We start from the raw sequence: 15,410 nt of genomic DNA on the forward strand, positions 1-15,410 counted from the left end.
CTTAGGAACCAGCCTGTCTCTAATTTTCATCCTGACTCAAGGATGGCATTGAGTTCTCCAGCTCACAGTTGAGTGACACAGGAATCAACCAGAGCCAGTGAGTTAGAGCAAAACATTTTCCAGGACTTTCTTCAGGGAAAAAGCCTCTATCTCTTTCCTAGACTTGAGCCTGGCATATACAGAGCTGGAGCTGCTGAGTTATCCTGAGCCATGTGTGGAGAACCTGGATGAGAATAGAGCTGCATGGCAGAGAGCAGAGCCAAGAGATGGAAGGGGAGACACCAGGGACAGGTGACATTGTCTCAGCCCTGGAGCCAGCTGTGCCTGAAGCCTACTTCTAGATTGTTTTCAGTTACCTGAGCCAACAAATTCCGAATTTTAGTTAGAGTGAGGCTGCCTTTTGCTTTTACTTTTATTAATAGTAGATCAAGTGTCAAAGCTGTCACGGACTGGAAGAGAATAAAGAGGGTAAATTAACTCAGTGCTGGTGGAGCCAGGAGTCTAGGGGTGGGGTTGATTATGGACATCCTCAAGATTTCCACATTTGAATCCCTGGATCCTGGAATATTACCTTCCATGGCAAAGGGAACTTTTCAGGTGAGAGTAAATGAAGCCTCTACAGAAGGAAATGTATCCTGGATCATCTTCTCGAGCCAACTGATACAATGACAGCTTTCCTTATCAGAGAGAAGCAGAGGATAACACTAGAGAGAATGGAGGAGGGGCTGGCTGACCTCAAGGTGGGTAGGGAGAGGCTGATTGGAGAACACTATTCATGGGCTTTGAAGATGGAGAAGGGCTCACGAGCAAAGGAATGCAGCTCTAGGAGTTGGAAAAGGCAAGGAAAGAGATTTTCCCTAGAGCTTCTGGAGGGAGCAGAGGGAGTGGAGGGACCCCTGGCCCTGGCCCTCCCGAGACGCCCATGTGCCACATCCTGCCTGTGATTAGCTAAGGCCTGGTTTTGGCTTTGATGAACACAGCATAGTATAAGAAAAGCATTTGCTACACTTTATCGGAAAGAAAGGGAGCTTGAGGGTATCGTTAATGAGCCCTACAGTGCCAGAACTTGGGGGAGAATCAAGGGACCCTCGGAAAACCAAAAAACAGACACCGATTTGGCAGTGCTTGGCGTATCTTGGGGGCATGTGCTCTTTATAGACATACTTGGTTTAATCCTAGTAATTCTTAAAGGCCCCTACAGTTTCTCCATTTTATAGGTGAGTAAAATCAGCATTCATGGTCACATGACCAGGAGGACAGAGCTTGGACTCCAATCAGCCATGTGTGACTTCACAGCTCAGGACCTTACCCACCACAAATAGATTATATCTTAGTAAACTGCAACTTGTGAAGCAACAGGAGCGAAGATGAAGACACAGGCTGAAGCATCCAGCAGTGAGGCTTCCTGCTGGCTCTTACAGTCCCTTCTCATCCTTTCCAGTCAACCCTGTATGGCTGGTGCTTGTCACAGAAAACTAATATGAGGACATCATGGTCCCTTGATCCCTGAGGTCCTTGTATTTGGTTCTTTATAAACTCATTTGGAAATGAAAAACCAAGGTGGCCTGTGGAGAACACTTGGCTGCCCACTCTGAGCTCTAGCACTGTCTCAGTTTTGCAGGTGGGTTAGGGTAGAGACAGCAGCCCAGCCAGGGCCACTTGGCTCCCCGGGCTGCTTCTCTCTTCTGGCCTCTTCACACTAAGGGCTGGTTTGAGTGCAGGCATGACTCAGTGCCTCTCAAATGGAAGGCTCAGTCTCTGCAGTGACAGCTACATCAGCAGCCACATTCAGCCTTATGCTTCACACCAGTGTCCTCATTACGTGTATGAGTGACGGAGGTCAGACCGTCGTCTACCATCGTATATCAAGAGTCCTGCGGTGGATGTAACCCAAGTGGATCAGTCTATCCTTAAGGCAATGGCTGGCTTTCCCCCTTTTGAGTACTTATTTAGCATGCTTGCCATTTTACGTCCTTATTTTTATATGTGACATAAGCGCCAACTTGGAAAAAATGTATTATCGAATGAGAGAGAATAGCTTACAAAATCGCACACACATGCCTGCACACACGTGCACGGATGCACACATGCACATACGCATGCATGCACGCACCCCAGCAGGTGAATGGGTGTTGTGGCAGAAATATTGAGAGTATCTGTGCATCCTCATTCTTGCCTAATAAAAGAAAAATAAAACTCTCTCTTATGCTTTTGTTTCTTGTACTAACCATGAGACTTAAGAATTCTAATTGAAAAAGAAAGGTTAGTGTTGATATATCTGATAAAAATGACATTTAGCCAGTGTTTTTAATGTTTTTCTGATGGTCTGCACAGACAGTCTGTTTGGAGGGCAGGTGGCATTTTTTTTGGTCTATTGTAGGTGACATTTATGCCTTGAACCTTTCCATTTGGCAGGCGCCTGCAAGCTGACAGGAAAGAATCTTCAACCAATTATGAAACCATCTCGATCTCTCTACAAACACCCAGGAGAGAGCATTTGATTAACTAAAAATCACCCTTTGAAGTTCTTGTCTATGCTAAGGATCGTTTTAGGCCTGGGGGCTCTAAAGCTGACAGGGCAGACTGCCCACTGGCCTCATAGGAGTTAGAGCCTGCTTGGAAAATGGACACTGAGACATAAGTACAGGTATCATGTGCGTCGCCAAGGAGGTGGGGACACCAATGTCTGTGGCCAGACTCTGGCTTGAGCAAGGTCTCAGAAAAGGCTTCTGGGGGAAGGATGTTGAAGCTGAGCTATTAGAGGGGGGAGCAGGAGGGAGCTGGGTAGGAGTGGGGAAGAGTTTCCAGGAGAGAGGGGCAGTTGGACCGGGGAGTACAGGGAGAAGCCAGCATGTTAGATAAACATAAAGAAGGCCACTGGGTGTATGGTTGGGGAGAATCAATAGGAAGAAACTGGAGAGGAATTCGGGCACCAGCAAATGCTAAACCTTATAGAATATTGTGATATTTTGTACTGGATTCTGAGAAGTATGGATAATTATTCAAAGGTGGCCACATGCTCAGCACTTGGCTCCTGAGTGAAGAAGGGATCAGGGTGCATGTGTGGAAGCAGAGAGCCCAGTTAGGGCTGTCATAATCATCCAGGTAACAATGATGGTGGCTTGAAACAAGGTAAGAGCAATGGAAATGGGAATGGGGTTTCTAATAGGTAGACCTGGGTGATGGACTTGGTGGGGTGAGTGGTGTGAGGGAAGGGAGAAGTCTGATACCTCTCAGGAGAATAGTAATGTTATTTACTGGGGCAGGGTGCCCTGGAGGAGAGGCAGGGATGGGCAGGAAGTAGCAGGAGGAGAACTAGAGTTTATGTGGGGCACGTTGGACATGGGTCACCCAAAGACATCTAAAAGAAGATGTCAAGAATTCCACGGTCTCAAACTCTTAGAGTGGGATCTAGGTTGAGATGTGCATTTGGTGGCCTCAGCCACAGAGGCTGACTGAAACATGGGGAGTCAATTGTTAGAAAGAGAAGAGGGCCTGAGGTGAAGGCTGAAGTATTGGGGTGAAGCCCAATACTCCAGTTCAGTTCTTCCTGGCAGAGAGAAAGTGTAGTTGGGGAATAGTAGAAAAAGCAGGAGAATGCAGTGCCCTCCAAATCAAGAAAGGAATGTGATGGTCATCCGTGCTGAGTGCTGCTAAGAGTTATCTTCTGGAAGAACCCTGACACTGCCATTCTCTTGATCACAAGTCTCACCACTCCCTGCAACAAAGAGCCTAAGTTCCTTGTGGGACACCAGGGCTCCCTCACACTCCTGCCAACACACCTCTCCAGACTCATCTCCTGAATATCTTCCAGCCTAGGGAAGTCCCAGTTCTCTCTGCTGACACTGGGGTACATACACATCATTTTTCTCTCCTATGTCAGATTTCTCTTTGGAGATTTACCCCACTCCCACCTCCTTCTGTCTCAGTGGTCCAGAGGTCCATCTGTTAGTATGAGGCCAGGGCAACAATGACTAGTGTATCACTCTCCTGACTAGGGGTATGGACAGGAAATGTAAATTGGCCCTATAAGAGTGAATCTCCTGGAAATTTGGGAATGTAGAGCTGATGTTCTGTCCCAATGGTTCAAAGTGTGGAAGGACATGGCCCCAGGAGAGTTGGTGGCTATTCAGTGACTAGAAAAAGCTGGCCTGAGAATAAGGTCAACACACAAAGGCAAGAAGAACCAAAAGACAGAGAGCCCGGTTCTGATGACACTACTGTTTGAATCTGCTTTAATCCAGGGCAGAAGCCAGAATGAATCCGGGCTTTTGAGCTGTGGGAACCAATGACTTTCCTTTCCTTTTAATTTTTGCATAGGTTTAGGTTTCCTGTAACTTGCAAGAATATAAATTCATGAAATCTAACATGTACATGCTGTTCCCATTATGTAGAATGCTTCCCTGCCCCTCATCTGGAACATGTAGCCATGACTCCTCCTGTGGGCAGTCATCTCCTTCCTGAGGACCTGGCATTATAACATAGCCACCCTGGTTTCCACATCTGCTTCCCGCACGGGCCTAAGGACAGGGATCACGTACCATTCACTTCTACATCCCTTGTTTCTCACATGATATCTGGTCCACAAAAGCCACTTATCAAATATTTTCTGAATGACTCTGATTGATTGAATGAATGGACAAATGACTTAGAAGCAGAGACTCAATATCAAATGATAGGAAGATAATGATGAAAAGAAAAATGGTCAAATAAATGCTTAAATCAATAAAAAATCGAGCGCATCATCTTCACCATTGGCCAAGTACATTTTCATAATGTCATTATTTTAATTATGGAAATGTCCTCTCAGAAATAAAAAAGGATGTCCTTGCTCCAAGACGAAATAAACTCATTTAGCTATGTTACAACAGAATAATTTCACAAAATCTGGTATTCAAAGAGCATTAGGTCAGGTTGGCCAATTTTTTCCATAATTATTTTAAATGTTCACTATCTACAGAATTTCATTACAAACCCAAGCAGTCCATGGCACTTAATGAGCAGGCTCCGATGCTCAGGCCCAGGACTGGCTGCCAGTTTCAATGCTACGCTGGGTCATCATTAGATGTCTACGGATGACATCCAGAACAAGTCATTGTTACCGTGGTAACAAGCACAAGAAAGAAAAGGGTGGCTGTCACAAACAAGATGAGGATTCTGTACAGGAAGCACTGACAAGCCACTGAGGAAACAATATGAGGTCTCCTCAGTTAAGAATGGCCGTTCAACATGCCCATGCTAAAAACTGAGCTGTCAAAACATCCACGAAGGAAATATACAGAATCCTACCAGTCCTGGTTGCCAATTGAGAAAAAACAATGTGGTGCTTACTGCCTGCCACTATTCTGTAACTGTGTATGGCTATACATATGACAAATATAGATCAGAGCATAAATATTCAATGTAGGGCACACGCTCAATGTATAGTCCTACTCAATCCATAATCAGGGTTTGAAATGCTTACTAAGAAAACTCTACAGGCAACAAAAACAAAACTAAATAAGTGGAATTACATTAAACTAAAAAGATTCTGCATAGCAAAGAAAATGATCAGCAGAATGAAAAGGTGACCTATGGGAATGGGAAAAAAAATTTGCAAACCATGTGTCTGATAAGGGGTTATCTCCAAAATATGTAAGGAACTCCTACAACTCAATAGCAGCCTCCCCCAAAGTCAGAAACTCATTACCCAATTAAAAATGGGCTAAAGGGGCTGGGGATTTAGCTCAATGGTTCCACCACCTGCCTCACAAGCGCAAGGTCCCGAGTTTGATCCCCGGTACCCTCCCCCCCAAAAAAGGGCTAAAGACCTAATAGACATTTCTCTAAAGAATACACGCAAATAGCTAACAGGTATATTAAAAATGTTGATTGTCAATATCATCAGGGAAATGCAAATCAAAACCACAATGAGGTATCATCTCATACTTGTTAGGATGGCTGTTATAAAAAATAAGACAGTCAGTGTTGGTGAGGGTGTGGGAAAACTGCTGCTGGGAAGGTGAAATGGCGCGGTCACTATAGAAAACAGTATAAAGGTTCCTCGAAAATTAAAAACGGAGCTATTGTATGATCCTGAAATTCCACTTCTGGGTATTTATCCAAAAGAATTAAAATCAAGATGTCAAAGAGACATTAGTAATGCCATGTTCATTATAGCAATATCCACAATGGCCAAGAACATGAAACAACCTAATTTTTCATCAACATATGAATGGATAAATAAAATGTGGCATTTACACACAACAGGATAGAATATTATTCAGCCTTAAACAGAAGGAAATTCTGCAATATGTGACAACATGGGTAAAATATGAGGATGTTATGCCCAGAGAAATAAGACAGTTACTTAAAGGCAGGTACTGTCTGGTTCTACTCATACGAGTTATCTGTAATACTAAATATTATCTAAAGTACTAAAATAGTCAAATTCATAGATCAAAGGTTGGAATGATGGTCATAGTCACTGGGGGTGGAGGAAAATGGGTACCGAAAATGGGCATAAAGTTTCAGTTAAGTAAAATAAGTTCTATAGACTTACTGTATGACATTGTACCTATAATGGATAGGAACTGGATTATACATTTAAAGTTTAATAAGAGGGTAGATCTTATGTTACCACAATAAAATAATAAGTTAAAAGCTCTACAAGACTTTTAGTAAAAAATTTCTAGTGATTGTTTGACTGCTAGATTCAAAATGAAAGCAGGCCCATGGATATGGCTCTGTTAATCTGGAGGTGACTGGGGCCTTCAAAGATATATTTACTTTTTCAGCTTGGGATCTTAGGATGCTTATTACTTCTGTCATTATTTAGTTGTCAGAAATAAGAAAATGAATGAAAGACCATATGAAGAACACAGGAAACGCAGCACAAAGCCTGAAAGAGAAAATGAATGAACAGCAGAGGTCTATGGGATTTCTGTACCTTCTCTGAATTTCCTCGTGATCCACAAGGAAGAACCAGTGGAACTTCACAAGCAGGGGGCTGGAGTTGGTGATCATAAGGTAGCGGACGACCTCGGTATCATTCAAGATGCAGCCAAAATCCACCTCCATTGTCTCAAAGCTGAGGTTGGGGTAATATACTTCCCCGTGCAGGTTCAGGCTGTCCACTTGCGGGTGTTCCACATACTTAATCTCTAGGTCTTCTTCTGCCACCCAGTTGTTCAAATCATTTTTGTAGGAAGGGTCAAACTTGACTAGCAGATTTTTTGCTTCATTAATCTCCAGTTTAATAGGCTACAAATAAGACAGTGAGGAATTACCAATTTTTGTACTATGAATTTTCAACCTGGTACATGAAACCAGACAACCAAAGTTACTTGTATCTATGTACATATATGCACAAATGCATATATATTCACACACATGTGCTTGTGCATACTTAAATAGCTAGTGGTATGACTGCCCCCTCCAAAACTCAAGTTGAAATTTGATTGTCATCATAGAGGTGTTGGGAGGTGGGGCCTCGTGGGAGGTGTTCAGTTCATGGGGATGGAACCCTGAGAATAGATTAGTGCTTTTCTCAGAGGAGTGAGTTCTTGCTCCCATGGGACTAGATTAGTTACCACGAGAGTGGTTGTTACAAAGCAAGGTTGCCCCTGTCCTGTCTTTCCCACACATGCCCACTTGCCCACCTGCTTTCCACTGTGAGTTGAAGCAGTATGAGGTTGCTATGGTGTTATGATCTTAGATTTCCCAGCCTCTAGAACTGTGAAGCCAAATAAACTTCTTCTCTTTATATATTACTCAATCTCAGGTATTAGAGTGACAGACAACAGGCCAAGACCACAAGCACATGTGAATGTAGATAGTCATATATAGATGAAGGTATATATTTTGTTAGTCGAAAATGAAAGCAAGGAAAATCTGGAGGGAATTATTTGAAAGAAAAGATTTTGGTAACAGTTGTAGGGTTATAAGAATTGAGGGAATTGTAAGAGGCCAAGTCTACCTACAATGAATAGCTAGTGTTAAATATTCCGAACAGAAAAGAAATTAGGTTGTGAAATGTTCCTGCTAGACAAGAGGGAATGTTCTTTGCTTAAGAAAAATTTAAAAAGCTATAGCACTGGGGGAGGGGAGGACACTGTCCAGAGTGACCCAGAAAGGGACAAATTAGGTAATTTAATTTCTTTCCAATGTTTGCAATCCTGACTGTTAAGCACAGCATTGTTCATTTTCCACAGTTTTCTATTCGATTTGAAATGACATTCCAGAGAAGCAGAGTTCCTTCTGTAGATTTTATTTGCTCTTTTCTTTGATTCAAATCCCTACATGTTCCTTGATGTCTCTGCCTGCAATAATACCTTCCCATAGAAAAGCTGGCCCTGCATTGGCTTTTTTAGGCATTGCTCAGTTCCCACATTTGACTGGCAACAAAAGGCACCTCCTGGTTTTGCAGCCAGTACTCAGAAGCATGAGGAAGAATGCATGTAGGAATCAGTGTTTATAGAGGCCCCACCTCTCCGTTGGGCGGAAACAGTTCAGGTAGTCACCTGTGCACTTCAGTGACATGATTAGATGGCTTCAGGTGATAAAGCCAATCACCTGACTTAACAGTGGGGGGTTCAGTCTACCTTGTCTCATCTGAAAGTCATGCTGACAACCTGTATGTTGATCTTACCACTGGCTCACATGGATAAACACAATTTGGACCCCATCCTTGTAGACTGTGATATCTATGTGCTTGGTATTGTAATATTTGGTGTTTAAGTATCTTTGAAGATTGGCCTACAATATTTTTTTCTCTGGTGGAATGACTTTGTTGTTTGGTAGAAATGATACACATCTGCAAAATGTATATATATATATATATATATATACAAAATTAATTTAGACGTCTACCCAAAATTTCCCTACATATTATTTCTCAGATATTTGGTAACTGTTAGTCCAGACATGATGAAGGAATAATAGAATTTATAAAAATGGAACTAGACTATACTATTTTATTAAATACAGGTTTTGAGTTTCAAAAAAACTGAAGAAATTTTTTGTGTGCAAGAGATATTACTTCTTTTTTCTTGTTAAATTCTTTTATTGGTACATTGTAGGTATAAAACACAATTACATTTCTCATTGGGAATTGTACCTTTACATAATGCATCTTGGTTCTTACTTTTTCCCCATTCCTAGCCCTCCCTTCATGCCCTCCACCCTTCCCTATTTACAAAGACTTTATTTCCATTTTTTCAATTTCTCAGCATTTTTCCTTTCCCTTCTTTCCTTTCCACTGCCCCTCCCACTACCCCTACCCCTTTGGACCTTTTCTTCCTATTTTGCATTATAGATTATTCATTCTAATCATTGGTACATTTTAGGTATACAATATAATGACATTCATCATTGGAAATTTGCACCTTTACATAGTTTCTCTTGGTTCTTATTTTTCACCCTTGCTCAGCCCTCCTTTCAACCCCTCCATTCCTCCCTATTTACAAAAATTTTGTTCCTATTTTTCCATTTTCTCATATTAATCCCATTCCCTTCTATCCTTTCCCCTAGCCCTCCCACTTCTTTCCCCTTTGCCCCTTTTCTTCCTATTTCACATTACCAATTATACATTTTAGTCCTTATTTACACTTTCAGTTTCTCACACTAGAGAAACTATTTGGTATTTATACATGTGTGTCCTAGTTATTTCACTTAAGAGTATCACCTCAATGTGCATCCACTTAGCTATAAATGTCTCTAATTTCTCATTTTTTATGGCTGAGTAGTACTCCATTTTATTAAAAAACCACATTTTCTTTATCCAGTCTCCAGTTGATGGGCATTTGGGCTGTTTCCAAGTTTTAGCTATCACAACCTGTGCTACTATGAACATGGACACACATATATCACTGTGGTATGATTCTTTTAATTCTTTGGGGAAGATCCTCAGCAGGGGAATAGCAGGGTCAAATGGGACTTCCAGTCCTAGTTCTTTGAGGTATCTCCATACTGATTTCCACAGTGCTTGCACCAGTCTACACTCCCACCAGCAGTGGAGCAGGGTTCCTCTTTCCCCACAGCCCCGCCAGCATTTGTTATTGGTTGATTTCATGATAGCAACCATTCTTTCTGGAGTGAGGTGGAATCTCAGCATTGTTTTCATTTGCATCTCTTGAATGACCAGTGATGTTGAACATTTTTTCATGTATTTATTTGCTATTTCTACTTCTTTGTCTGAGAAATGTCTGTTTATTTCAGATGCCCATTTTCGGATTGGGTCTTTAAATTTGGGGGGTCTGATCTTTTTAAGTTCTTTATAGATTCAAGATAGTAGACCTTTTTCTGAGGAACAGCAGGTGAAGATTTTTTCCCACATTGTGGGTTGTTTCTTCACACTGCTGGTGGTTTCTCTTGCTGTGCAGAAGCTTTTAAATAAGAAGAGATCCCACTTGTTGGTTGTGCTAGTTCATGGGCAACTCAGGTTTTGTTCATAAAATCTTTTCTTACACCAATGTCTTCAAGAGTTCTACTTAACCTCTGTTCCAGCTGGTTCAGCGTTTCTGTTTTAATATTTAGATCTTTAATCCATTTTGATTTTAGTTTAGTGCATGGTGAGAGATTTAGGTCTAGTTTTAATCTTTGGCAAGTTGAAACCCCATTTTTCCAGCTCCATTTATTAAAGAGGCTATCTTTCCTCCAGTGAGGGTGTTTGGCTCCTTTGTCAAAGATGAGTAGGCTGAGTGTGTCTCGAGTTGTTTCTGCATCTTCTAATCTGTTCTACTAGTCCTAAGGTCTGTTTCTTTGCCAGTACCATGCTGTTTTTATCACAGTAGCTTTGTAGTATAGTTGCAGGTTGGGGATTGTGATACTCCCTGCCATGTCTCTGTTACCTAGAATTGCTTTTGCTATTCTGGGTCTCTTCTTCCTCCAAATGAATTTTTTGATTGTTTTCTCAAGGTCCATGAAGTATGGTGCTGGGATCTCAATTGGAATTGCATTAAATCTATATAGCAGTTTTGGAAGTATGGCCATTTTCACTCTATTAATCCTTCCTACCTAGGAGCAGGGGATGTCTGTTCATTTTCTGATATCAAGAGATATTACATCTCAAGTTTACAAACTCTGGGTCCAGTCTGCTTCCACCTCAATTGTGGTTCTCCTCGTTACTAGTTGTATCAGGTGTGATAAAAAATATGGTGAATATCTAAATTTAAAATTTTATTACAATAAAAGACACAGTGCCATTAATTTCCTCCCCCATACTCCCCTTCTATTTAAACACACTTAACCCATGGTTCTTGTAACTTTCTGAAGCAGCTCTGGAAATCCTCTTTAGTTTCTTTAGTTGAACTGTTATGGCTCAATCAATGTCCTGAATTGATTAAAAACTTTTAACTTTCATAATCATTTTGACTTTGGAGAAGAGCCAGAAGCTGCATGGTGTCAGATCTGGTGAGTAAGACGGATAAGAACATACTATAATGTTCCTTCAAGCCTGCTTTTCCATCAGATGGGACTTGACAGCAGAATTCACTGTATTTTTGATCATATCTCTTAAGGACACTCCTGAAAGAGGACTTCCAGAACTGTTTCAGAAAGTGGGATGTGTTTGAAGCAAAAGGGACTATTTTGAAGAAGAGTAGTGGCAATATGTCTTTTACTATAATAATTTTTAAAAAATTTAAACATTTATCATATATTTTGAGCACTCCTTGTATGACCTTGGACAAAGTATTGGACTTCAGTTTTTCCATCTCTAATAATAGTACCATCTCTTCTTAAGTGGATGGAACGAATATATATATATATATATATATATACACACACACATATATATATATACACATATATATGTATATATATAGTGTTTCAGGATAGTATGTGGTATATAAATGTTAATTGTTACTATTATCCCTTCCCAATAAATAAAAAGATGATTACAGATTAAGCAGTTTTTGTGGATACTCAATTATAAAAGGGATGAAATCAGCACTTCTATGCTCTGCCTACCTCCAAAATATTGGCTGTAGTGAATTTTAAAAAGTAGCAGTTTAAAACATTCTGCTCTGAAATCCCAGCCCCCAGAATTGTGTAATCTCAGCTATATAGGTGGAGGGCTCCCTAGTCATTGTCTTCACAGTGTTTTCATCCTTGAGTGCTTCATCTGATGCTTCTGGACAGCTGTATTTTATTGGCAAACTGAGCTTGCTTTTGGACAAGGGCATATGAATGCTCATTCAATGAGTCGTTGCTCCTAAGAGTCCCTATCTGTTACCTTTATTCTCAAAGGATGCTTTGGCAGGTTATAAAATTCTTGGGTCACGCTTTATCTCAGAGTGCTTTGTTGTCATCTGGTATGAAGTTATTGCAGAGAAAGCTGATGTTACTATGAAATCTATCTCTGATGGACCTCTTCTTAGATGCCACAGAGTTCCTTGGTTATCAGTAAGTCCAATGACTTCACTATGATATATCTCAGTTTTGAATAGTCTACATTATTTTGTTCTGGACCGAGTGTGGCCTTATTTTAAAAAATATTTTAAAAATATTCAGTTTGTATTTTGAATAGATAATGAAAATCAAATCATCTTGTGCCCATCTTCCTAGCTCTTGACCAAACCAATTGATTTCCTTCCTGTGAGGTAACCAAGGTCACTGGTGTCTTGTCTATCTTTGTAGATCCATTCAATGGCTATAAATCACATCTGTTGGTTTTATTTTTTATGTACAAGATAGCATGCTGTGCACAATGTTCTGTATCTCACTCTTCTCACTGGGAAATCATTTGGTATTACTGCATATGGAAGAGCCTCATTCTTTTTTTTTTTTTTCTTTCTCCTGGTATTGGTGATTGAACTGAGGGCCTTCACACTGAGCTACATCCCAGCCCTTTCAAAAATTTTTATTTTAAGACAGGGTCTCCGTAAGCTGCCCAGGCTTGGCTCAAACTTGCAATCTTCCTGCTTTAGCCTCCCAGAGTGCTGAGACCACAGGTGTGCTCTTCCTTCATCCTTTTAAAAAGTGGAATCTTATTCCATTGCATAATTCTGCTTTCATTTACCCTGTTGAAGGGTATTGGTTCTCGAGCTTTTGTTGTTTTAATCAAGATATCTATATCTATATATCTCAACTTGTATACTATATCTATATCTGTAGAATAAATTCCTAGGTGTGGGATTGTAAGGTCCAAGGGTATGGACATTTAAAGTCTTGATAGCCATTGCCACACTTCCTTCCAGTGTGTCCTGCCCAATAGTGCCAGAGAACATCTGCATCCACATGTCCTCCTCAACACTGGACACTCTAATTTTTGCTCTTTGCCAATTGTATAGGTTAAAAATGTATTTCCTGGTCATTTTAATTTGGATTTCTTCTAATGTGAACAAAGTTGAGCATATTTTCATATGAAAAGAGTCATTTTAGCAGATTGTGATGGTGTGTACCTGTAATCCCAGCACTTGGGAGGGTGAGACAGGAGAATAATGAGTTTGAGGCCAGCCTGGGCTGCAGAGAAGGTGGGGGGGGGCGGAGAGAGAGAGAGAGAGAGAGAGAGAGAGAGAGAGAGAGAGAAACATGTAGAGGGACAGAGAAATCATTTTGTTTTCCTGTGACCTCTGTTCATTTCTTTTGCCTATTTTTCTGTTGGGTTGTTGTTATTTTTCCTGCTGATTACAGAAACTATTTTTAAAACTATGTGCACGTGGGCAAATACATAAAAGGTGAAGACTATCCTACCAGAGTTATTACAAGAACCTGTAGTTCCTGACCCAACCTGACATCCCGACAACCGAGAGGCCACCATTTCTGAATGCTGGCCATCAAGTCGGCCCACTGAACAGTCTCCTTGGGCAGAGAGTGGCAATCAAGCCCTGGGTGCGCCCCAGCTACCAGAATGAGGGAGGGGGGCTCACTCTGCAGTACCAACACTGACAACACTAGAAGCATGAAATCTCCCCAAACATTTAAAGTAATTTCTTTGGGAAGAGCACAGTTTTTTTGTCTTGGGATCAAAGCCAGCTGTCCATACTTTCTGGGTGGGGCCTAGAGCAGAGGCTCTCTCATTTCCAGTCCTCTCCTCAAACTTGTTGCTCTGAGCTCAGAGATAATTCAGAGCTCAGTGGGTGGAACAAGTTTACTTTTCACAACTTTGCTGCAACATTTTTTTGGATGCAGATTTTTGTGGCTTTTTTTCAACTCACTCTAATCATTCTATCTTCTTATATCTCTCATTATTTGATTTTGCCTATCTGCCTCTCCCTTTATTTTCTTGCTCTGGGCTCTTCTCTTTTGGAAATTTCTACTTTCATCCTATCAGGGTCTCAGGAGGAACAAGCGTCAGCTTCATCCAGATTGAGAACAGTGTTCATGTGTGAATCATCCTGTTCTCTCACCCACTTGTTTTCCTGTGCTCTGAGTTTACATTTCATCTCCTCTTTGAGTACTTGTGTCTCATTCTTGAGTACTTTTCAAAGACAAGTTATATTATCTGTACTTTCTCCGAGGCTGTAGATAACTACCTGTCTGTACTTTTGGTCCTTCTCCTTGGCTAAGTCCTCTTGCAGCAGTGTGTTTTCATCTGCTTCTGCTGATGATCATTTCTTCCTTCTCGTTCTCTGTTCAGAGATCTTAGCTGACTTTTTCCCTCCTTGTGCTTCAAGGAGATCCACTCAGCCAGGGATCAGTGTGCATGTGTGTGTGTGTGCGTGCACGCACATGCACGCGCATGTATGTGTAGGGGCCTGGATTCCTTTCAAACATCCTTTCCCACAGTTCTGCAGCGTCACTTGGCCATGGTCAGCCATTCTCACTGGTGCCCTCATGCCCAGCAGAGGATGTCAGGGCCCCTCTTGTAGGGCTGTTCAGAAACTGCTCCATTCTTCCCCAGCCTGGTGGCAGGGGTGAGCTCAGAGTCTCTCCCCAGCCTAGTTCAGTTCTTCTAGAGCTTGGAAATGGGCTCGCCGGTTTGGAGACTGGTCTTGGCTAGTCTCTCCTTTCCTTGAGTATGGAGTTTTGGTTGGCTTTGATGGAGGAGAATTAAAAGCTAGTAGGAAGCCACTGGTTTCTATGTATTGGCTGCATTATAACGTGCAGGAGCAAAGGGGTTATCATAGTGAGCTGGAAGATCCCACACCATTAAAAATAGTGCTCCTACTGATCGATATTGGAGTTTATTTATTACTCATTTTAGATTTTCTGTAGTCTTTCCTGTTGGTTTCCTCTATTTTTCTGAAGCCAGGTGGTATATTATTATTATCCTCATCTTTTTCACACACACACACAGCCCACCCTCACGTTACCTCAGGGATTGCAGGCAGTAGGGATTTATCAGTCTCACATATACAGAAGGGTTCAGTTGTTGAGAGCAACATGTTCACAGGCAGGTTGGAGATGTTCTTTATGACCAAGGGCTGGTAATCAGGTTCCAGTTTAGTGTTAGGTTTCTGTGAAATAGGAAAAAGAAGAAACAAACC

General features: G+C 41.4%; 1 protein-coding gene across 8 annotated transcripts in view; it reads right to left on the reverse strand.

The window, feature by feature from the left end:
* Positions 1 to 15,410, reverse strand: part of Hydin (HYDIN axonemal central pair apparatus protein) — a 410,895-nt gene that overhangs the window by 156,875 nt on the left and 238,610 nt on the right. For all 8 annotated transcript variants that reach the window (XR_015448741.1, XR_015448747.1, XM_087204682.1 and 5 more), the window contains 2 exons: positions 15,237 to 15,380; positions 6,929 to 7,242 (listed from right to left, as the gene is read on the reverse strand). Coding sequence is in view for 6 of the 8 variants with exons in the window: in XM_087204682.1 (XP_087060808.1) it covers positions 6,929 to 7,242; positions 15,237 to 15,380 (458 nt within the window). In the remaining 2 variants the exon portion in view is untranslated. The remainder of the gene's footprint in view (positions 1 to 6,928; positions 7,243 to 15,236; positions 15,381 to 15,410) is intronic.

The sequence above is a fragment of the Heterocephalus glaber genome, unplaced genomic scaffold, assembly GCF_053883595.1.
Source record: "Heterocephalus glaber isolate CG9 unplaced genomic scaffold, H.glaber_assembly_v1.0 deba00000071, whole genome shotgun sequence".
In the NCBI taxonomy this organism is placed as follows: Eukaryota; Metazoa; Chordata; class Mammalia; order Rodentia; family Bathyergidae; genus Heterocephalus; species Heterocephalus glaber.